Source organism: Candoia aspera, chromosome 7 (assembly GCF_035149785.1).
Source record: "Candoia aspera isolate rCanAsp1 chromosome 7, rCanAsp1.hap2, whole genome shotgun sequence".
Classification (NCBI taxonomy): domain Eukaryota; kingdom Metazoa; phylum Chordata; class Lepidosauria; order Squamata; family Boidae; genus Candoia; species Candoia aspera.
Genome location: NC_086159.1, coordinates 59,858,835 through 59,883,863, shown reverse-complemented (window position 1 = coordinate 59,883,863; position 25,029 = coordinate 59,858,835). Strand labels below are relative to the sequence as shown.

The window sequence follows — 25,029 nt, the reverse complement described above, 5'->3', positions numbered from 1 at the left end:
TAATTTATTGTTTAATTTTAATTAATTAATGAAAGTCTTGTTGAAATATTGGCATGAAGAGTCTGAAATTACTTTAGTTTGTTTTACAGTGCTAACAGTCTTTAATTCTTTTTTTTTCCAGGTTTGTACTAGATCATCACGAATTATGACTGGGACTGAAACTGTAGCCATGGTAAGTTTTGAATCAATAAAAATTGTGGGCTCAATATCTAAAATAAGTTTTCTCTGCTCACAAGATGGATAGTGGGTCATTTGGTGGCTGGGCCAGGACCAACCTTATCCGGACTGGGAAGAGGTTGGCAGGCTCAATGTAATGTCCAAAAATATCCTGGAAGAAGGTAACTACTATACTGTTGCCAAGGAAACAGAATAGTTGTACATATAAAGTCTTTCTGAGTGATTCTCAAACTAAGGGTATATTTCTTTTCTCATAAGATGAGAGGAGAATTAGCTCTTATGCTTGTGAAATAATTTGAAAAGACACTTTGCTTGCAAGTGAAGAACCCCTCTGGATTCACTTCTCAGAGCTGTGAAAGAGCTGCTCAGAGATTCAGTACAGCTTCTTTGGGGCCATCTAAAGTGTTCCAAGCATGTTTGTGTATATTTAGAACCGCTTTCACTGGACTAGAGAGCCAGTAACTGAAAAAGTAACTTATGATCAGTCTTCACACTTGCAGCCATCACAGCATTCCTGCAGTCACATGATTGAGATTCAGGCGCTTCGCAACCAGTGCATATTTATGATGGCTGCCGCATCCCATGGTCACATGATTGCCATTTGCGTGCTTCAGAGCCATCTTCCAATAAGCAGAGTCAGTGGAGAAGCTGGCAGTAAAATCAGAAGTTGCAGCCATGTGATGTCACGCTTGACGACCACGGGTGATTTCCTTAACGGCAACAGAGGAAGTGAGGTTGTAAGTCCATTGCAATCATCTGATGTCTCGCTTAACAACCACGTCACTCAGTGATGGAGTTGCCAGTCCCAATTATGGTCATTAAACAAGGACTACCTGTATTGTATCTTTATCTTCCCATCCAAGTAGCTTATACCATTCACATTATAAAATGTCCTGCAAATAGTTTTTTTAAAATACATTGGTGGAATTACAATTGTTTCCAACCTAGTCAAGTACTGTCTTCCCATAAAGTGACATCTTCATAAAATAAATAAATTATAAATTATACGTAACTTGGCAGTGTGATTCTATACAAATGTACATCAGTAAGTTTCATTGAGTTCATTGACGTCCTGATAATTGAGTGTAAGATAAATAAGGATCATAGTTTAGGTTAGAATGTGGGCACTATGGGTATCATAACACCACGACCTAGATGGCATCCACTGATCTTTTTGTTGGTTCTCTGAAGTACTTGTTTTAATTTTTGTTCTTTCTTATTTTTGTAGTGGCAGAATTCACAGAATAGATCTCTTAAGAGCTACTTCTGTATTTAATAAAAAAATAATCATGGCATCATGTGAATTTGCATGGTGATACCCACTACTTGAAAAAGTTACTGACCTCTAGTTTATATGGGAAAGATCTCTTTTTTCATAATAGTTTCTACTATTTTAAAGCTTAGCAAGAAAAAAATAGAGAATTTTTGACTAGCTTGCCATAGATCTTTTTCTCATAGGATCATTTTGTTTTTTGTCTTGCTAGCATGTTGCTCCCCAATACACATATACTCCTTTGAATCAACTTAAAAATGGAACTGTTGTCAACCTGTACGGGGCTGTGAAATTCTTCAAGCCTCCATATTTAAGCAAAGGAACTGGTATGTATGATTGAATATAGACATTAAAATTGTAATGTGTTGCAGTATATGCCTTTTTTAAGCAAATGAGTACCAAAGTAGATTGTGGACTAATGGCCAATTCCTGATAAACTGCCATAGCTAATCAAGTAAACATTCAATTGTCATTGCCTTTGATAGACAGTTCATAACAATATCCTAGAAATTGCCTTTAGTTACAATAAACTATGGTGTACAACTTTATTTTTCAGGAGAGGTTTAATCGCTTGGAGTTGGAATCTGACTGGGCAAGTTCTAATGAGTTGCCCAGGGAACAGTAATGTGATGTTATCTGGACTGAGTTCGATTCTGTTACACTTGAGGAAGTGGACAAACTCCTTTTGTCTGTTAGTCCAGCTACCTGTTTGTTAGATCCTGGCCCCACCTGGGTTATTAAAGCAGCCCGGGGGTTGACCACAGGATGGGTTCATGTGGTGGTTTCAGCCTCTTTGAGAGAGGGGGTACCAAGAGCCTTGAAGGAGGTGGTGGTATGCCACTGCCTCAAGAGGTCATCGCTGGACCCTTCCCTATTGGAGAATTATCAGCCCTTTCTGGAGAGGGATGTGGAAAAGGTGGTTGGATGACAGCGACAGAGGATCTGGAGGAAACAGATTATCTGGACCCATTTCAGTCTGGCTTCAGGCCAGGGTACAGCACAGAGATAGCATTGGTCATGCTTGCTGATGACCTTTGGCAGAGCTGGGATGAAGGGAGTGTATCCATCCTAATGCTCCTTAATCTCTCAGCAGCTTTTGATACTGTCGACCACAGTATCTTTCTGGACCAGCTGCGGCGGTTAGGGGTGTGAGGCACTGTGCTCCAGTGGTTTACCTCCTTCCTCAGCGGTCGGTTCCTGTTGGTATTGACAGATGGAGAGAGATCACATCTGTGGCCCGTTGTGTGGGTTGCCTCAGGGCTCGACGATCTCCCCTCTTCTGTTCAACATCTACTTGAAACCACTGGATTAGGTCATCTGCCAGTTCGGGGTGCGGTATCAGTATGCTGTACATCCAGCTCTACATCTCAACCCCAAGCAGTACAAGTGAAGCTGTCACTGTATTGACCCACTGTCTGGAAGCTGTTTGGGTCTTGATGGGGCAGAATCCTAACAAGACTAAATGGCTGTGGCTGTTTGGACCCCCTGGGTTGGGGATGTCACCATCTTTGGTCTTGGAAGGGGCTGAACTTCCCCAGTCAAGACTGGTGTGTGATTTGGGGTTCTTCTGGGCTTGCGGCTACTGTCCAAAGAGCAGGTGGCAGCTGTGGCCAAGTGGGCCTTTACACAGTTCATCCTTTGTGCCAGTTGTGCCCTTTCCTCGATCGGGAGGCCCTTCAGACAGTCACTCATGCCCTGGTCACCTCATGATTGGATTATTGCAATGTGCTCTACATGGGGCTGCTTGTGAAGACCACCTGGAAGCTACAGCTGGTTCAAAATGCAGCGGTGCGAGCAGTAACAGGTGCCTCTCCATTGCTATGTGAGCTGTGTTGGCTGCCAGTTGGCTTCCAAGTGAAATTCAGGGTGGTGGTTATTAACCTATAAAGCCCTGTATGCCATAGGGCCTGGATACCTGAGAGAACACTTGTCTCCAATCATTTCTGGCTCCCAGTATGTTCTAGCGGAGTAAGTGTGCTCCAGGTACCCTCCATTAAATGTTGCCATCATGTGGGGCTGAGGAAGCGTGCCTTCTCTGTTGCAGCCAGCCTCTGGAACAGCATCTTCCCAGAGATAAGGATGACACCCTTTCTCCTAGGATTCTGGAAAGCTCTGAAAACCTAGGTTTGGTCCCAGGCCTGGGGTTGATGTTTGTTATTTGTTTAATGGCCCCTGTTTTGTTTTGTGGATTTTGTTATTAGAGCATTTTAGTCCAGACTGCCTTTGATTTCATATCTTTAGCTGTTTTTCATGTCTTTTTTAGTTTCGCGTACTGCACAGTCCACTGGAGTTGGGCGACCAGTAAGTTTAAATAAATCAATAAATAAAATGTGGTCTTGCAGAATGGGCAGGAATGTGCATATTACCAGGTCAAGGGGGAAGTAGGCATGATCATAGCAGACAGTGGTCCAGAATAAAACCTGGATGTGCCCAAACCTCTTTCACCATATTTTGCTTAAGCCCTATTAATTTTGTTCTCTTACGTAGATTTCACCATCACCCCTTTCTCTCATTTTATCTGGTCTTAAATCATACTGAGTTTAATTTTTATCTTACATTAAAATTACCAGCTCTAGTTTTTGTTTTGTTTTTTGTACTCCATGTTTATCACTGAAGGCCTTCTAACAGTAGTAGGCTTTCTGAATGTAGAATTAAGTGGATGTTGCGGTATGCCCACTATGGAGCAGGAAGAGAAGTTCAGCAGCTGTCTCCTCTGCTGCTGATTTTGATTATTCTCATTTGTCAATGCAGTGCTAAACTTCAGAAGAAAAGATAGATGAGAAAGTAATCAATAGGGAGACAGGAAAACAAAGGACTTAGAGCAGTGTTTCTCCACCTTGGCAACTTTAAGACGTATGGACTTCAACTCCCAGAATTCCTTGCTGGCTGGGGAATTCTGGGAGTTTGTTTATTTATTTATCCAATTTGTCCCTGCCCAGCTCCTCCCATTGGGGGACTCTGGGCGGTTTACAACAATCAATTAAAACAACAATAATAAAATATACAGTATAAAATTACAATAATAAATAATATAAATAAGAGTAAAGATAAAAAGTACAAGTGGCGAAAGAATCTAAAAACAGTTCAAGTGTGGGAGGAGTGGTCTATAGCAGCCATCCCCATGTAGATCTATTCCCCTCTCCACCCTAAGCGAGGCAGCAGAACCGGGTCTTCAGACTCTTCTGAAAGGCCAGGAGCAATGCGGCCAATCTCACCTCCGGGGGCAGCATGTTCCACAGGGTGGGAGCTACTGCAGAGAAGGCCCGCTTCCTGGACCCCGCCAAATGAAGTTGTCTTAAAGACGGGGTCCGCAGCATGCCCTCTCTGCACGATCGGGTGGGACGGGTTGATATAATGGGGAAGAGGCGGTCCCTCTGGTAACCTGGCCCCATGCCATGTAGGGCTTTAAAGGTAATAGCCAACACCTTGAATTGGACCCGGAAGCAAACTGGTACCCAGTGCAGCTCGTGCAGCAGCAGTGTTACATGTGCCCTTCTGGGGGCACAAAAAACAGCTCGTGTGGCTGCATTCTGGACCAGCTGAAGCTTCCAGATATTTTCAAGGGTATCCCCATGTAGAGCGCATTGCAATAGTCTATATGAGAGATAACAAGGGTATGAGTGACTGGAGTTGAAGTCCACACATCTTAAAGTTGCCAAGGTAGAGAAACACTGACTTAGAGGCACCCACCACCAAAAAGAAGTCTCTGGATTGGGGAACCAAGTTGGCCATAGGCTGTTTTCTCATCGTGGAACTTGGTTTAATAAGAGATACAAAAACACAGCTAGTATAAGGCAGTTTCCTGTGCATTAATTTTTAAGAGATATTGACTTGCATTCTCTCTTTGTAAATTTAACACTACTGTATTAAGTGACCACATTGGGGTGAGTGTTCTTGGAATAGGGAAGTAAAATATGCAATATTGAAGTCAGCCAACCCTTTTAATTGCTAACAAAAGCGTAATTTCATTTGAATTTGTTTCCGCATAAATGTATTTAGGATTGTATCTGAAATTTGCAGTGTTCTCTGTACTAATTGTGCAATTACATTTTTCCAAGAATAACTATATTAAAACATCCCAAATTAAATTATACCACCAGAAAAGAAGTTCAAATATGGAAAGCCATACAGAATTTTCAGAAGAATGTGATGCTGCTGTGAGACTCCAGATAGTTGTAGTGATTCTTATGTTCTAACAAAATGATGAAGAATACATTATGAGCTGTTCTGCTTCTTTTCTCATTTAAATTTCCCCCGTCTTTCTCAGATTAGTCACAGTTAGGGTTATGTGCATTGGGGTGGTTATTATGGTTCCTTTCCAAACAATTTACACACCCATTTTGGTCTGCAAACTTTATTCAAATATGCCCATAAACTACTATTTAGCTAATTAAAATTCCACTGCAAATGTGACCATAATCATACTGAGCTTTGAAGAAGAAAATGAAGCATATGAAAGGGTTGGAAGTTTAGATAATTTGGAGAAAGAAGTATAATTTCTTCATCCAGTATAATTCATAGAGTTTTTCTATTCCTGTAAACTATTTATAAAAACATTGTGTGTGTGTGTGTAATGTGAGTTATGCAACAATGAGAAACTTAAGAAAGATTTTGTTGTTATTTGCGATGGACTAATGGTAAAACAAAGTCCTTGTAAATAATTGGTTGAATCCAAATTTGGTGATGTTTATAATAGGCCCATTGAAATAATTAAAACTTAAATTAACAGTGACCTTAGCCACTGTAATAAAATAGATTTGTTGTTTTAAAAGAGATTTAGCTGTTTAAATAAAGAAATGTGCAGTGATAAAATATGAATGCTCAAACCAAAAGTATTCTTTTAATTGCTTTTAAGCATAAAACCATTGGGGTATAGAAAATAATCCTAGGAAATAGTATGTTTATACATCTTTATGCCAATGGAATATTAGTTTTTGCAGTAATTTAATTTGGACTGTTATAGATGCCTCACCATAAAAAAACCCCTTTTTAAATATTATAAAATGATTTTCATGTACTGTAATATTGTAAAATGTTACCTCATATTATAATAGCAATTACAATGCATCGTTACTACAATTTAATTTCACTTATGAAGTACTCTGGACAAATATCTGTGATGGGAGGCTGTATTCTGAAGACATCAGATATTAACACTTGGATACTGATAAAAAATCTTATACTAAGAACCAGAATTTTTATAGCTTATAAAAAGTTTATCTTATGAAAGAAACATTGGGATGATTTAGATTTTTAATTAGATCTCTTTGACAAAAAATAGGATAAAATGGTGTGCCATGCTGAACTCATGGACTTGTCAGGACAATAGCAGTTCTTCACAATTAACTCTTTCTTCTGACCTGAATTCTGGATTGATCGGTTGAAGGGTATTCTTTCTAGTTTTAACTATTTATTTCAATGATGTTGATGTCACTCCTATGAATATAAAAACTCTGTTAGAAACAGAATATACAATAAACTTAAAATATAGAAACTAAAATAATCGCTACCCTTTTTCTTTTCCAAAAAGCATTCTATCACCACCCATCTAATGTACAATCCCCATCTAAAGAAGTCAATTTCTACAGCTTTATCTAAAAGGCTTATTGCCTGTTTCTCTTTCCCTGCCATATCTTCTTGGAGGATTTGCTGGCTTCCTGAGCATTTTGATCACTTTTTCCTCATCTTATTTTTCTGTTAATATTTGCAAATAAATATTTCTTTTATCTGAAATATGCTTTCAAATAAATGAAATGTGTGGTTACTGTAAAGATCTTTGTAGTGGTATTCAGTGGTATATTTGCAATCAACAGAAGCAGATTCCACAGACAGAATGTAAAAGGAGGGATCCTTTTTCTCCCACCTTGCAAAAGCTACCTAAAATTCATGCACAGGGTCCTCCAGTCCCTTAAAGGACACTTTGGGACCACATGAGATGCTCTAGAACAAAGGTGAAGAAAATCCTCTTGCATTAGTGGAAGTCTGGTAGCACAGCATTGGATTTCATCTTCAGTTTTGTTTGTTTGTTTAAGGCACACTTTGCAAACTTCACATAAAATAATTTATTTAACAAAATGCTTCAGTTAATTCAGTGCTTCTAACATTTCAGTCTTACCTAAAACAGTTGGGTGCTTAAATTGGCCAAAGATTGCCTTGTCAATCTTTTGTCAGAATTTAGTAACTGTAACCTTTCTCACAGTGTTATTGTGAGTATATATTGTAAAGCAGGTGGGGGAATTATTTATGTCACATTGAGTTTTGTTTTTCTGTTGATGAAATGCAGAATATATAAAGTCATAAATCAAGTAATGAATGAAAGAGCAATCAGTCATCGTTGCTGTCCACCACACATATGGAGGGTCCATTCCAATAAACTGCTTACCAAGTCTCACGGTAGTAGTTTCCATTTTCCATGGAGATTGTAATACTTCGGGACATACTAAAATACCTCTCAAATGTGGAGCTTTTGTTTGATTTCAGTCTGGGAATCACACGGAACTTGTTTTAAGAGAGTATATCTGCAATCCCAAGGTGCCATGTGTTTTAAAACAAAGCAGAGTAAGAACCAAGGAAGAATCTTGAGGCTATATTAAGTCTCCGTAGGATGCCTGCAATTCAACATGTTATTAAAAAAAATGGTTTTTATAAATGTTAGTTGTACTTTAATACCAGAGTCTAGTAAATCCATAAGGATATGTTGACATTTGTTTTGCACTGTAACTAACGTAACTTCTGTCTACAAAAGAATTTTAACTCTATATATCCTGTGTTGTTTACTGAACTGAGATAACCCATAAAGATGCAGAATTGTAAATCTTAGCAACCAGAATATTTGTCCAGGTTTGAAAAAGAGATTCCTTTTCAGGCTGTTACCTTAGATCTTGTATATTTTACCAGCATGTAATTTCTTGACCATTTTTTAAAATTAAAATAAGTTCATTCATTTATTATTCAAATTTAGCCACCGCCCATCTCCCCCAAAAGAGGGACTCTGGGCAGTTTACAATAAAATCAGGCTCGAAATATAAACATTAAAATCTCATAAAAACAGTTATTATAAAATACAGTAAATAAATATAAAATCCAAGAAAGGTATAAAATCCAGGCTGGTGGGAGGGACTCTAGGGTGCGAGCCACCTTCAAGAATGGTTATTCACTTTCCTGTCCCAGGCGAGACGGCAGAACCAGGTCTTCAGGGCCTTCCAGAAGGTCAGGAGTGAAGGGGCCTGCCTCACCTCCGGGGGCAAGATGTTCCAGAGAGCAGGGGCCACCACAGAGAAGGCCCATTTCCTGGACCCCACCAGATGAAATTCTCTTATGGACGAGGTCTGCAACATGCCCTCTCTGGATGATCGGGTGGGGTGAGCCGATGTAATGGGGATAAGACGGTCCCTCAGGTGTCCTGGCCCCATGCCATGTAGAGCTTTAAAGGTGATAATCAACACCTTGAATTGGACCTGGAAGCAAACTGGCACCCAGTGCAGCTCACACAGCAACGGTGTTATATGTGCCAACCTAGGGGTGCCAAAAATAGCCCACGCAGCTGCATTCTGGACCAGCTGAAGCTTCCAGATACTCTTCAAGGGTAGCCCCATGTATATAATGCATAAGCTTAGAATTAGATGTCAGTTTGACACTGTTGGTGTAATTTGTTTTTCCTATCTTGTCTTTTCATCTCCTTGATAACACCATAGTTCAAAGTTCATAGTTCATAGTGGGAAAATAAGCATGCAAAGATTTATTTTTATTTTTTGTTTGTTTTTGTAAAACTGTCTCAAGAAATTACATGCATATAAACTAGCTGCATTCAAAAGCTCTAGCTAGAAAAAGTTGCATGTATAGGTACATTTACCTGTATTTACAGATTTTTTTAAAAAAAATCCATTTAAAAACACTCATGGAACAGAATATTTGTCTGAGAACGATTGTTAAATAGATTGTATTTTATTGATCCACTCATCCATTCATGTAGTTTCTTGGTTTCAAATCAGTTGGATGGGTCTAATTGATTGTCCTGAAAGGAAAAGAATACAGTTTGTTTGCTATGGTAGCTGACAACTTTTGGAAGATAAAAATTTGTGTGAAAAATAAGGTATTGATAGTCAGTCTGCTACTAATTAACCAGATTTTGCTGTTCGTTATATCAACTTCATAAACATTACTTTCATCCATTTGTATTGGCACTGTGGAAGATGGACGAAGAATTAGTGGTGAAATCATATGAAATCTTACAGTTTAGTCCTTATATTCCAATGTATGTCATTTGTGTCAGGAAAATAAAAAACAAAGAAATAAACCTGGATTCCTTTGCATGATAATCTTTCTGTTCTTCTTTTTAATTCTCTTTCTCAATCTTTACAGATTATTGTTCAGTGGTGACCATTGTAGATCAGTCCAATGTGAAGTTGGTGTGTTCATTTTTTAATGCAGTCAGAGGTGCCCTTCCACACATTTACAGAACTGGCGATATTGTTCGATTTCACAGAATAAAGGTAATTTGAACACACTTTGTGCTATGTGGTAAGAACGTTTTGGTGTCTGTTAAAAGTAAACTGAGCAGATACTTCTTGGCATTAACCTGTGACAGAATTCCATCCATTTATGAGGTTGCTGATGCAATAGGTCACTCCCACCCCCTAAACTGCACTAGAGGGCTGCACTTGGCCTTTCGGTGGCATGCTGGGGGATGTGGTCTAAGGAAAAAAATCTGAATTTAATTGTAATTCAGTTACAATTGGATTAAATTAATTATAGTTAATTGGGTAACTATTTAGGAATGTTCCTTTCTACCATACTTCAAGAGAAATTCTTAGACACTTTCTGGACTTTAATGGGCTGCAGAAAGTCTTTAAGTTCTCTGCCATAGTCAGAAGACTAACCATATCATTCTTGTAGACAAGCGGAACTGAAGCTTTCTTAGAATATTTGCATTCTGTCTTCGTCTTATGATAAGGGTGTGTTTTTGTATGTGATCTACAGCTTGATGGTAGGTGGGTCTTGGACTGTGATCCGTGAAAATATGCTTGTTCCTGTTAGATATTCTGCACTTTAAAAATGTTTTTATATATTAAAGAAAAAGAAACATTCACAAACACTGATTAGAGATGCTCTTTTGCTGCCTCTTCTTGGTCATTACTCTATTCTCATTTCTTTTCTTTTTTTTTTTTTTTTTGCTATTCTTTTAGCAGAAATGTAACCGTCCTTGAACTTGTAACTCTCCTCCTTTCTCACTTTTCAGTATGTTTTAATCTTGATGGAAGAGAGATATTTTGGGTATAGTTTTGCAAATTTAGTAAGTGAGGTGGTTGCAAAGTACGATTTACTGGCGAAAATTGTGAATGTTTGCTTTGTTCAGTGGGTTAGGATTAGGGGATGTTAACAATATATAGCAAGGTAAATATTTGGTATATAGCATATTTATGTTTGTTCAACTCCGAGAATGCTGTTCTGGTGGATTTTTTGAATTCTCAAATATCACAGAATATTTGTTCACTAGAGAATGAAACATATGCAAACTTGGGCACTGATTTAGATCCTGTTAGAATGTGTGATTATGCTGTTTAAGGATTATATTTCATTTAGTTCACTACTGTACCTTAGGTGAGCTTATTCTTTTAATGTACAGGTAGTCCTTGTTTAGCAACTGCCTCATACAGTGATCGTTCACAGTTACAGCAGTGACGAAAAAGTAACTTTGCAACCAATCCTTGCATTTACGGCCTTCGCAGGTCTGTAAAGCAAAGGAAAACTGAAGATCATAAACACAGTTGCGATTTCACTTAGCGACCACTTCGCTTAATGATTAAGTTGCTGGTCCCAATTGTGGTAGCTAAACGAGGACTGCCTGTATACCTGATTTAAATTAAGCACACTATTTCCTATGGTGGTAGAGTCCACTTTTTTTTTTTAATTTAGGTAGGCTTATTTTTAGATATTTATTAACATGAAAGCATTTGCTAATTTGCCACATTTTGAGGATTCATTTGAGGGAAGGGTGAGAGGAATGCATTCTCCCAGGTGTTATTGGGAGAGAGTAGCATTTGAAAGAATGAGCCATTTGAGCAAGACAGTGTATGAGACACGCTCTTTGACCATGCATTCTCATAAGAGCTTATATTGGTGACCAGCTAAATAAAGAAAACTGATTACAGAAGTTGACTTATCGCACCAGAGTCGGGTTTTATTTTTATCTAGGAAGATTTATTATCTGGAAAGTACTTAATTTTGAAACTCTTATGCCTCCCAGATGTTGATAATTCTTTTAGCAACCAACTGCAAATGAAAATGTTGTATCAGATGTTTATTATAGCAATACAGCTGTTTACATCAAGCATCAGCAGCGCAGGCTTGCATTGCTTCTAGTTGGAACACACTTAATTTCAACATTTTTGCAATCTAATGTCTTCTTTCAGAAACAGGAAGGCAATCTACAGTACTGAGTCTTTAGCCCTACATTCATTCATTCATTTAATTTATATCACCGCCCATCTCCCCCAGTGGGGGACTCTGGGTGGTTTACAATAAAATAACACTAAAAACATAATCACCTAAAATTACCATTAAAATATAAATAAAAACAAATGCATTATTAGCCACGTTGTGCTTCTGATTCTTGAAGGCATCACAGTATGTTTTACTACAAATAAAATGGCCATATGTACTCAGTTTATATGTGTTGGATTTCAGATAATGACCCCAGAACGTATAGAAGAATGAAGGACTTTGTCAGTTCCATCAGTTGAAAGTTAAAAACTTATCAAACACAGGAAATGTTCTGAAACTGTAAGGTTAACCAATTATTAACTGTAATTTACACTTTCTAAACATTTTGTTATTTTATTTCATAATTTTAGTTTGATCTAGTGGTTAAGGTGCTGGGCTAGAAACCAGGAGACTGTGAGTTCTAGTCCTGCCTTACGCATGAAAGCCGGCTGGGTGACCTTGGGCCAGTCACTCTCTCTCAGCCCAACTCACCTCACAGGGTTATTGCATGGGAAAATAGGAAGAGGAAGGAGTATTAGGTATGTTCCCCGCCTTGAGTTATTTATAAAAAAAAGGCAGGATAAAAATAAATACAAAAAATAAATAAATTGCAGGCCTGTATCAAGTCTTACGGTGACTTCTTAGGATGAACTTTTTTCTACATGATACATCATTTTTATTCTTACTGTTTTAGATCAAAGAATTCAATAATCAGATGCAGGGGATTTCAGGCATTGCATTTTCTGCACTTACATTTGATGGTACTATCGGAGCCCCAGTGATTCCCCGAACATCTAGCAAAACGTTTTCATTTACTGATGAAGACAGAAAAACTGTAGAAGACTTGCGTATTTGGGTGGCAAGTAATCTTTCTAATCCAGCTCCCACGAAAAAATTAAGGGACATCCAGCCACCAATGTTTTTTGAATTCACCTGCCAGCTAGTAGGAAAAGCTAAAGTGGATGGATCTTCTTATCTTCTCAAGGTCTGGATATTATTATTATTATTATTATTATTATTATTATTATTATTATTATTCCTGCCCTCATTATGTTTTAATTCAACAGTAATTACACATTAGCCCTGAGGAAGAATATAATAGGTTATATTATATACATATACATATATCATCAGCAGTGTCACAATAAAAATAAATCTTAACTCTTCTTTTAGAAATGCTGCATTTCATGGTTCCTGAATGTCTTGGAGTACCCACTTTTTTAAAAAGTGTTAAACTTTTGGGTGCCAGAGGATTCATTCAAGCAAGTTAATCATCTTCTGTTTTTCACTGGCCATGTTTTGCATCAATTTATGGTGGCATCTAGCTAGACTGACTTTTGATAGCTCTGATAGTTATTCAAATCATTAATAGTAGCTTGGGAAGGAGACAATGCTATGTAATTGTAAACATCCCTGTTTGAATTCAGAATTCAAATATGGTCATCATCCATATTTCTGTTGTCCTGTTAAATATTTTATGAATCTTTTGGTATTACCCAGCTATGGATTTTGGATTTTTTCCCATGAACCAATGCAACTATGATTGCTTTTTATGTGCCTTGGAAATAAATTAAGAAAATATGGTTGAAATATATTTGTGGAATGCAAGAGCCTCTCAGTTAACCTCTCTTGCAACTATTTGAAATTCTGAAAGTTTAAAAGCATAAAATATATCAAAATAAAGATATGCATTGTGATAATTCTGTGTTTGTGAGAGACTTAATGTTTGGCATATAGATATACATTACTTTTGCATCTGTTTAGATACATTTGTAATACCTTTAGTAAAGACTTGCTTAGAGTGGTAATTGCTTCTTTCCTTTCTGTTCTTAAATTTCTCAGACGCTTATTGATGAACCAAAGATTCCTTGCTTTGAAATAATGACAGAAATTTAAATGACTCCTATGTTCATACTCTGTATTTGCATTTTAGAGTTATTACAAGAACATATTTTCATACGTTAAGGTACAGTGCAAAATTGTATTTTATTCCTTCCGTGATGCAGTGATGAAGCTTCTCACACCAATTGATGTTTATACTACATGAAAAGAAAATCTGTTGAAACCATTTCCTACATTGTAGCTGTTGCTTATATTAAAATGCAAATCCAAGGCATGAATGTACAATAAACAATAATCCCATACAATCTGCTCTTGAGCAATTCATTCTACTCCATTGGATGTCTACCTTCTCCTTCTGCTGTTTATTTATACCAAGACTGCATCTTCTAAGCGCTGTGTTATATGTGTGGGTCCCAGAATATAACACAAGTTATATGCCTGTTGTAAATTGTCAGGCGTTCATCTGAATTAAGGCTTGAGGGCCTGAAACTGCATAGAACAGGATCACCAACACACCAATCTCCATGTCATCAACTCGGAGGTCTGAAGTAGAAGCATCATTGCATCAACTAGAATACATATATCACATGCCACACTGTCAGCATGTTTCATGGGTGTGATCTAATGCCTGGCGGATGACTGGCAAATTAGTGGCAATCTGTGCAGCCCAGTCAGCTACTGAGGAGTCAGGCAAGGATTGTAATTGAAGTTCAGGTATTGGAATGAAGTCCTGGCCATAAACAATATGAAAAGGGGAAAATCCAGTGCTTTGGTGAACTGCATTATTATAAGCAACCTCAGCGAAAAGGAGGAGGTCCATCCAATCCTGTTGGAAGCTAATGTAGCAGCGTAAGAATTGCTCTAGAGTAGACTGAGCTCGTTCAGTTGCTCCGTCAGTCTCCGGATGGCTTGAGGAGCTGAGGGATTGCTGGACACCAATTAATTTCAAAAATTTGGAAGTAAATTGGACGCCTCTGCCAGAAATTACACGCGTGGAACACCCGTGAATTTTATAGATATGCATGAGAAATAGCTTGGCTAATTGCTGAACAGTTGGGATTTTAGCACAAAGTATAAAATGAGCCTGCTTGGAAAACAAATCAATTACAGTCCAAATAACAGTCTTGTTTTTACTCTCAGGTAAATTCACAATAAAATCCATGGCAATTTCTTTCCATGGAGCCTTGGGGGAGGCTATGGGTTGTAAAAGTCCTTGTGGTTTCCCCCCTTTCTCTTCGCTTGGGCACAGACGTGACATGATGTGACATAGGAGTGTACATCAGCACAAAGGGAGGGCCACCAAAATTGGCACCTCACCAAGTGGAGAGTTTTTGCAAGGGCAAAATGACCTGCAGATCATGGGAATGGTGCAAAATTGTCTGGTGAAGAGACTCAGGCACATGGATTTTGCCATTACAATACCAGACGTTGTCAATTTCAGTTAATTGGGCTTTGTTACATTGCAGCCAGGGATCATTAGGGAGCGCCTGAAGCAGTTCCTCTTTTAGGTCAGCCTGCACTTTCACTTTCCCGGCTACTGCTTGTTTGTGTGTTACGCAAGCCATTCCAAGCTGCTTTTGAGAGAAAGCTGTGTCTACAATTTGAGTTTCAGCAGTGTGATATTGCGGGAGGCGAGAAAGTGCATCAGCAAGGAAGTTCCTCTTGCCAGGAAAGAAATTTAGGGTAAAATTAAAACGGCTAAAAAATTGAGCCCAACGAATTTGTTTGCCGTTCAATTTCCTGGGGGTTTGTAAAGCTTGGAGGTTTTTGTGATAAGTCCAAACCTCAAAGGGATAGCAAGTACCCTCTAGCAAATGCCTCCAATGTGTGAGAGCAGTCTTTACAGCAAAAGCTTCTTTTTCCCAAATGGGCCAGTTGCGCTCAGAGTCAGAAAATTTGCATGAGAGGCACGTGCAGGGGTGGGGGAAACCTGTTTCATCTTTTTGAACCAAAACTGCCCCAATAGCTGAGTCAGAAGCATCTGCTTGCGCAATAAAGGGGCAAGTTGGGTCTGAGTGAGCCAGAATGGGTTCTCTAGTAAAAAGAAGCTTTAAACGGTCAAAAGTTGTTTGACGATCAAAAGTCCAAGTAAGTCTAGCCCCTGGGGAGGAAACTTTCTGGGTTTCCCCCCTCCCTCTAGTTTTCAACAAGTCAGTCAGAGGCAAAGCAATTTGAGCAAATTGGGGGATAACATTTATGTAGAAATTCACGAAGCCTAGAAATCTTTGAAGTTGACGCCTGGTGCGAGGGGGTCCCCACCCCATGATATCTTGTACTTTGGCAGGATCCATTTCGACCCCCTTGGAAGAAATACGATAGCCCAAATAGTCCAGCTGGGACTTGTGGAACTCGCATTTAGAGAGCTTGGCATACAGCTTAGTACCTCTCAGTTTGCGCAAGACTTTCTTGACAAGCTGAACATGGTCTTTGAAGTTGTCAGAATAGATTAAAATGTCATCTAAGTAAACCAGGACCCCTTTGTACAAATGCTCATGGAGGACCTCATTGATATATTGCATAAACACTCCAGGGCCCCCCACTAACCCAGATGGGAGGACTTTGTATTGATAGGAACCTAGAGGGTAGTTAAATGCTGTTTTCCATTCATCCCCCTCCCGAATTCGAATTCTAAAGTAGGCTTCTCTGCAGTCAAGTTTGGTGAATACTTTTCCCTTCAATAGGTGTGATAGGATGTCTTTCATTAAGGGGAGAGGGTATTGATTGTTTATTGAGATGGCATTTATTCTACGGTGATCCGTGCAGAGTCTCAGCCATCTTTTTTCGCCCAGAAGAGCACCGGGGCTGCCAAAGGTGAATTGGCAGGCTCAATGAACCCCCTCTCTTAAGTTTTTGTCAATGAATTCCCTGAGAACTTGTTTCTCAGTTTCTGACATAGCATACATTTTTGGCTTAGGTAGTTTAGCCTTTGGGTCAATTTCAACGGCAGAGTCAGTTTTTCTGTGAGGAGGCAATTGGTCACACTCTTTATCATCGAACACATCAAGAAAGTCTGTATACTCAGGTGGAATGTCGGGCTGTGCCACAGATTCTGCCACAGGGGTGTGGTTGAGGAGGGTGCCGGCTACATTCCGCCGGGGTTGTGGTACAGTAAAGAGGTTGCTAGCCCCATTTTTAAACAATAAAGCACCTGAGTCCCAGTTGATTTGTGTTTTTCTACTCTTTAGCCACGGGAGCCCCAGGATGATAGAATAGTTGGCAATAGGGGCTACAATAAATTGCAAGGTTTCTTTATGCCCCCCCCCCAACCTCATGGCCAAAGTCTCATTCCGGAATTCCACGGCTCCCCTGTGGGCAACTGAACCGTCCATCTGAGTGAAAATAATTGGATTTTTAAGTCTTTTGGTTTTAAGACTCAGTGTGTCAATTAGGGCAGAGTGTATCAAGCATTTTGTGCACCCCGAGTCTAACATAGCTGTCAAATTGGCTTTGTGCTGGGTTCTTAAGTTTTTTAGTTCTACTTTCACCAGCAAGGTGGGGCAATCATCACTCACCAAAGGGTCTTCCTTGTCGTCTATCTCTGAAGTAGGCATGTTGTGCCCTGGAGTTTCCACCTGCTCGTGGGCGCGATTTAGAACAGGTGAAATTCGTTTCCTGCCAGCTCCAGTTCCTCCTGTTTGGAGTCTTCACTGGAGTCAATCAGGGTCTTCACCTCTGGATCCTTCTGGGCCAGCGCTGTTGCAGTGGCTGCCTTGCGTCTAGTTGGTGGGGTTTTAGCCGGTTTGGTTGCTCCTTTCAGTGCGTCTGATTCCCCGCATGGGCATTCTGCTGCTCCGTGGGTGTCCTTCCCGCATTTGAAACAGCTGCCTCTTTTCCCTGGCCAGTCTTTCTGGTCCTCCTTGTCATGGAAGAGTTTTCGCTGGGTGAAGGGAAATTGACCTGGGGCTACGTTATTTTTCCCCATCGTTTGCGCTCGGAGTTGCCGACGGAATTGGTATTGGGTATTCTCCACCTCCCCTGCTAGGCAGATCTATTCTTTCAAAGTGGGGGGGTCTCCGTGGCAGAGCGCCCATCTCAGGATTTCTGGCTGCAAGCCACCTTTGAAGTAATCAAACTTAGTGGTTTCCGACCAGTCCATAACTTTTCCAGCAAGAGCTTTGAACTCCATGGCATACTCCGCCACGGTCCTTCCCCCTTGCCTAAGTTGCTGGATACGTGTCTTCACCCTCATCTTGTTGAGTGGGTCCTCGAACCGGTCTCTCAGTGCCCTCATGAAGTCATGCAGGCTGTTCAGCTCCAGGGCCATGGCATCGTGCAGTTGCACAAACCACCCCACCGCAGGTCCCCGGAGTCTGGCTCCTACTTGGCTCTCTTTCTTGTACTCAGTGGGAAAGCAAGACCCATATTCCTTCATGTATATGGACACGGTCAAGAAGAATGCCAACTGTCGTGGGTGTCCATCGAACTTAACTTGCATGTCCTTCGGGGTCGCAGCCAGTGTCACCCCGCTGAGCAGAGCTCTCCCCCAGTCACCTTGGCTCTCTGGGTGGCCTCCACTCTGCCGGCGCCTCACTGGGGATTCGAAATCCTGGGTTGGGGTTAGGGTACACTGTCTTCCTTGTGAGTCCGGCAACACCACTCTGGATAGCTGAGTTGAGATTTCTGCCAAGGGATATGCCATTGTCTCCAGGGTTCTCAATACCTGCTGCAACACCACTTCCATAGCAGACATCCTCGCCTCCAGGCTCCGCATTTCTTGTGGAGTTCCATTGGGGTCTGGTATGGTCCCATGCGACCCCGGACTCTGCACCCTTACTTTTGCCTCCACGGGTGGTGGGGCTCTTCCCTCTTCCTCTCTGGCACCGGGCTGGGAAGGACCTATCTGTGGTTCTTCTATGATAATGCTTGGCGTCTGACGCTCTCTCATGAAATTGAGGGAATGGAGGGCACTTTCCAACTCTGTAGTGTTGAGCCAGGGTTCCATCTCGCACTCTCTGTCCCCGCTCCCTGAGCTCTCACAGAAGGCCCGCCTCCTGGACCCTGTCAGATGGAGTTGTCTTACAGACGGGGTCCGTAGCATGCCCTCTCTGCATTACCGGGTGGGACAGGTTGATGTGATAGGGATGAGACGGTCCCTTAGGTATTTGTTTGGTCTTTCTGCCTTGAGAGAGTTGTTTTTTTAAAAAAATAAAGCCACTGATAGTGTCTTGTAACTAAAGGGACCATGACCAGGAGCCTCCATATTAGAACATGTTATTATCTTTGTTTTCTTCCAAGCTTGTTCTTTTCTGCTTTGCTTTGTGCTGGCTTAGTTCTGCCCTATAAAAACTCTATGCAACTGAAATGAAATACCATAAATAAGGTCTGAAAATCACTGGGCAAATTAAATCCATTTAGTTTTGTAGGATGAAAGTGAAATTCCTGTTTTATATACAGAAGATAAGCATCCATGTTTGAAAAATGATGACATTCATCACTTGCATTGTTTAGTTCATCATAAATAGTAGAAGGCAATAATCTGGTTTAATCTTTTTAGGGCCAATATGCTTATATTCAGATTAGTATTTTACTTAATTTATATGCCACTTTTCTGTATAAAATGACCACTCAAGGAGGCTTACAGTTTAAAATATTTAGAATTTAGAATAGTAAAATATTAAGTATTAACCTTATTCTTTAAAAGATCCCATCATCATCATCATTTTTATATCCAGGTGACTAACTGTGGACTAACAGCGGACTTCTTTCTGACATGTATACAGAACTGTCAGCATTGGCTTATGATGAATAAGAACCTCACAAGGATTTCTTTAAAAACTTTCAGCTCTTGCAGCCATGCAATGTCATTTACAATACAGGAAGAACCATGGAATTCTGTTATTAACAAAGAAATTGTTTACATTACTGCTAAGCTTCTATGCCATTTGTGATAATGGTTTTCTATTCTGAAATACACAAATGGCCATTCAAAGAGATCTGCAAAACCAGGCAGGAGAGTGAAAAAGCAGCTGCAGCTGGCAGGTGTTTGCCAACTGCTGTGATTTTTTTTTTTAAGAATTAAATCCACAGGAGCAAGCAGCAGTAAATAAAGAAATACTAGTATCGTCTCAAAGAAGTAATAAGGAAGAAGAACCCACATGACTAGTCTATAATTCACAGTGTGAATAGCAGTTTGCTTTCTTCACCTCAGTAAGCTTTAGCTTTATCATACTTGCAGTTAATAAATTGAATAATTATACTGCTTAAGTCAAAGATAACTTTTCCTTTGAAATGGAGCCTACTATAACTAGACTTGTCAATAGAAAACTACAATAAAAGTGGTTTGTAAATAATTTTACCGTCTTAAAAATATTCTCCATATTCTAGTTCTTTGACTTCATTTTCAGGAAGCTATATGTTTACTTCACTAGATGGCCTGAGTGTTTTCTCTGTCAGATGCATACTGATATCTCTCAGATTTGGACATTGATTATCTGGATCTACAGTTTATCTGAAACATTGGTTATGGGATCCTATCATTAATAAGGAAAATAGGAAAAAGTTTTGCACATGTGCATGAACAACATATTTTAGGGATGTTATATTCTGGCAAAATCTTCAGGTTGACATTTTAATTGTATTATTCTGATTCTTTGTTATTTCTTTCACCATCTTTCTGAGTACAGTAGATAGAGACATGCCATAAGTTAAAGTAATAGACCTGCATTAACACTACCACTGTCTTTAGGCAATACTCATTCCTGTTCTGAAAATTTTAGCCAGGTATATTAATGCCTTTAAAGTCTTGGGGTGTTTTAGAAATGTATTTAATGCATTCATTAAACCATTTATAGTCGGCTTTTTTGTTTCAGACTGGAAAAATGTTTTGAGGTATTCTTCCAAATCATAACATCGGTATGGTCCAGAACAATCAAGTCAATACAAAATACACTGAGAGTATGTGCCTATGCTTAAAATAGATGTTTATCAACAAACCTCTGATTTCTTCTGTTGTACCAATGATGTTTTATTGATCAAGATAGAAAATTGAAGACAGGCATGGAGAATTCAGATTCAGAACTTCCCATAACCTTCAAGCAGATAACGATTAACGGAGTAATGGAGTTTGCACAAAAAGAAACATGTTTTGTTATGAGTTTAGAATTAGAATATTGCCCTGATTCATTTTGAGTTTCTGTCTTCCATTGGGTAAAGCATTTTGAATTTTGTAGCCATTAAAAACGGCATATTTTATTCCAAACTTGAATTTTGTTTTAGGTTCCAAACTCTCAGCTTAGTTAGATGGTTGAAATATTTTGCATGGCCTTCTTACATGTTCAGGAGGATGAATAAAGCAAACTTTTTATCCAAAACGTTGCCACTAGCATTTTTAGGAGTATTCTGCCTTGTTCTTTTAGAAGCTTAAATTGTTCTTCAGGAAGACTGCAAAAGTTTTTTTTTTAGAGAAATATTGTCTCAAAGAAATCAAATAATGTATTTGAAGAAGCAGCTTTGGGAAATTATAATTTTAACAACACCTTGAAAGCCCAGGTTTTCCATCCTTTATTGTCGTATCAGCCTTAATCTGGAATATTGTTTGTACAATTTTGTCTGTTTCCAAAAAGAGTGAATTTTGTTTCACTGCAGGTGTGGGATGGCACAAAATGCCCTTTCCCGTCTTGTAAAGTGCTTGTTAAAGAAGAAGATCTAGAGGGAGATGGCAGTCTCATCCATCGATTAAAACATCTGACAGTGGATGTTGTAGCTTATGATAATCATGTGCAGGTGGCAAAGCTACTAAAGGTAAAGACACTCCTTGACAATTATAACTTCATTTTTTGCTAGTTTTACTTTAACTGTTCATTTATGCTCTTGCTAAAAGTTAACACTCTAGATATACATTTATTTAAATTAAATGAATTGAATTAATATAAATTGTGCAGTGGCCCCTGATTAGTCCCAACAAACCAAATCTCCTGGGGAAAAATATAGACCAATTTAATTTAATTTATTATGAAAACGGGTATTTTAATTAAAGAATTACTGTATATTCCAGTTTTTGGAGTACAAGTGTGAACATACGGAAAAGAGTTTCTTTCCTATAATTCAGATAAACTTTTTCTTTAATTGCAGTCCTCTCTTGTAAATTATACTGGTTTATATTTTGAAAAAAATGAATATGGTCTTCTGTGAAAGCCTAAGAAATAACTCATTTGTGATTTGTTCACAAATGCTAATTTCTGAATACTTCATTTTGGAATACATACACTTTTTCTCAGAGTTCTACAATGTACAGTTTTAGAAATAGAAAGAAACTAGTTTAAGTAATATTTATTCCTTATTGAAGAGTGCCATCTTGCTTCCAGGAAGGCTATTTGTAACCTAAGAATTATTATTGCAAACAGTTCTTCAATAAGGGTATACAGTATCTAGAACTATTAAATTCTTAAGATTACAATATAATCCCACTTTACTGTTAAGTGCATGGCTGAGGTTGGTCTGACATAAGTAGATCTTGGTAGTAAATATGAAGTGAGAAACAGACAACTTCTCTGCTCAATAAAACAGGCTTAGATTAAATGAAGTGGATCAAATTGTATTTCACTGCGTAGTATTCTGGAACCTTCTGCATATGTTTTTGTAAATATTTGCTGCTCACAAAGAACCTTCTGTATTATCTAAAATGTTTGTACATATTCTTTAGAGTCTGGCTTCACCTTATGTTTATCATGTAACAAAACAGTCAACATTCTAAATGATCTGTATCTGTTAGATACATATCCTGCCTTTTTTCCAATAGGATTTCCCTTCAAAATATCCCCACATTAACAATCATGTAAGTTAGACTGAACTAAGAGCTGGTGCTTGGCAGAAAAACACCAGTGGGATTCCTTGGCTGAGGGTAGACTTGAACCCCATCCTAGAGCAACATCTTAACCAGTATGTATATACTCTCCCTCCCCACCATACCCCAACAAGCAGAGAGAGCTGGAAAGAACAGAAATGGTATTTCCACAAAGAAAAAAGAACCACTGGTTACCTTTTAAAATTGCCTCTTCTTGTTTTATTACTAAGGCTGTGTATGTATTTTGTGGGGTTAGGCCCTTCCAGTGAGATCATCTTTACAGAAGGATAATGGACCATGGTCTTTCTATTGAGAGGTTAGATCATTGTTTCTCAACCTTGGCAACTTTAAGAGATGTGGACTTCAACTCCCAGAATTCCCAAGCCAGCATGCTGGCTGAGGAATTCTGGGAGTTGAAGTCCACACCTCTTAAACTTGCCAAGGTTGAGGAATACTGTGTTAGATTGTCAGCAGTTTCCTCTAGACCCATGCAGTATAGTACCTGCCAGAGTGAAGACAGCATGCATTGTAGTAACTTTCCAATAAATAAATTTAATATATTAAACTTGTCCTTTGGAAGATGAATAAAACTATAGGGCTACATTCAAATGCTGCTTTTTAAAAATTTTTCTTTCTGAGATTTCTTCAGCATGTTTTTGCTATGTAAATTACTGATCAGACCAGGTGACTTTTTTCAGTGGCTTCTTACAGTAACCCCTGGACTTTTGGAATGGTGGTTAGTGTACAAGTCTACCCTAAGGTAAAATAAGTACAGTAGCAAAGTTTTTGGTATGATTTTTTAAAAAGACAATTGTTGCATTCCAGGTAATGGAGTCATAATGACTTCAGCATATGCTGGTAACTAGAATAATAATTATTTGTACTTTTTCTTAGCTGCCCTTCAAATTACATAGAAAATACATTTGCTGCTGATGATATTTGTTTCCCATACTACTGGTTAAGGCAACGGGCTAGAAACCAGGAAACTGAGAGTTCTAGTCGCACCTTAGGCATGAAAGCCAGCTGGGTGACCTTGGGCCAGTCCCTCTCTCTCAGCCCAAGAGCCAATCAGATGTAACAGGAGAGTTCTAGCCCCGCCTTAGGCATGAAAGCTGGTTGGGTGACCTTGGGCCAGTCCCTCTCTCTCAGCCCAAGAGCCAATCAGGTGTAGCAGGAGAGTTCTAGTCCCACCTTAGGCATGAAAGCCAGCTGGGTGACCTTGGGCCAGTCCCCCTCTCTCAGCCCAAGAGCCAATCAGGTGTAGCAGGAGAGTTCTAGCCCCGCCTTAGGCATGAAAGCTGGCTGGGTGACCTTGGGTCAGTCCCTCTCTCTCAGTCCAACTCACCTCACAGGGTTGTTTATTGTGGGGAGAATAGGAGGAGGAAGGAGTACTAGGTATGTTCACCGCCTTGAGCTGTTTATAAAAATAATAAAGGCAGGATAAAAAATCTAAACCAAAAAAAAAAAAGCAAAGACTTGACTATCAAAAGCTCAGTTGTATAATACAGAAGTGCCTAATATTCTCTTCATACATACCGTGGGCAAATATACAATGCATATTTTTTTGAAGGAAACACAGAATTGTTGAAGGGAGTTTATAAAAGTAAAGGTGTGTCCTTTGAATTTAGTTTAACTTCTGATGTCAGCAGTCCAGAACTGTTTACCACTCACTCCCTTATTCTAGGATGCTTTTCTGACTTCCTAGTGGTCTCCAGTCCAAGTACTAGCCAGGTCCAACCCTGCTTAACTTTTCAAGATCAGCCATGGTTAGCTAGAGACCTACAAAGCAACATAAGAGTTCTCCAACATACAGTTTATAGTATGTGTCTAATGTAGCTGGACAACATTGCATGTTCGTTTTCAGCCGTTCACATTCTCACTTGCACTGTTGAACATGAACATGCAATGTTGAACATGCAGTGCAGTCACCTACCAATCAATGCCAACCATGTCTTCCATTCTAACCTGCCATATGGAAAATGAGCTACAGTTGTTTGAGAATTTGCATTTGTAGGTTCATTTGTTTTAAGCCATTTTCATTAAGTAGCACTTAAGTTAAATCAGTATTTGGAGGGAGAGAGATAATTGTCTTGCCCTTGTTCACTGAAGATAAATCAAAGTTAGGGTTCTCTATAACATGCTGCTTATTTTCCATTCTGCCTCAGTTTGCTTGGGATTCTTATAAATGTGCAGTCATCTTACTGATTAAAATGCAGCAATATTTATTTATTTTTACCTCTGGAAGGTAGAGTTCGCCTTTTTGCTGGTGCATTTTATGACAAAAAAGCCCAATTCCTAATACGTTGATCCATTCGTGCAAATGTGGGAACTGTTCTTGTGCTCACCATGTCAGATTTTGTTGTTCAGGAATATGCATTGTGAAATCCATGCCCAGCAGAGATAGATAATAGGACTGTACAAAGCATTGATATGGGGCAGTTCACAGAGTGTGTTTGTGCAAGTAGGGGAATCT

At 39.2% G+C, this 25,029-nt stretch overlaps 1 protein-coding gene across 2 annotated transcripts in view; it reads left to right on the top strand.

Moving 5' to 3' along the window:
* The window catches only part of POT1 (protection of telomeres 1), a 107,785-nt gene that overhangs the window by 22,098 nt on the left and 60,658 nt on the right, over positions 1-25,029 (top strand). For both annotated transcript variants that reach the window (XM_063309574.1, XM_063309573.1), the window contains exons 5-9: positions 122-172; positions 1,662-1,776; positions 9,812-9,942; positions 12,627-12,917; positions 21,359-21,514. In XM_063309574.1, coding sequence (XP_063165644.1) covers positions 122-172; positions 1,662-1,776; positions 9,812-9,942; positions 12,627-12,917; positions 21,359-21,514 — 744 coding nt within the window. The remainder of the gene's footprint in view (positions 1-121; positions 173-1,661; positions 1,777-9,811; positions 9,943-12,626; positions 12,918-21,358; positions 21,515-25,029) is intronic.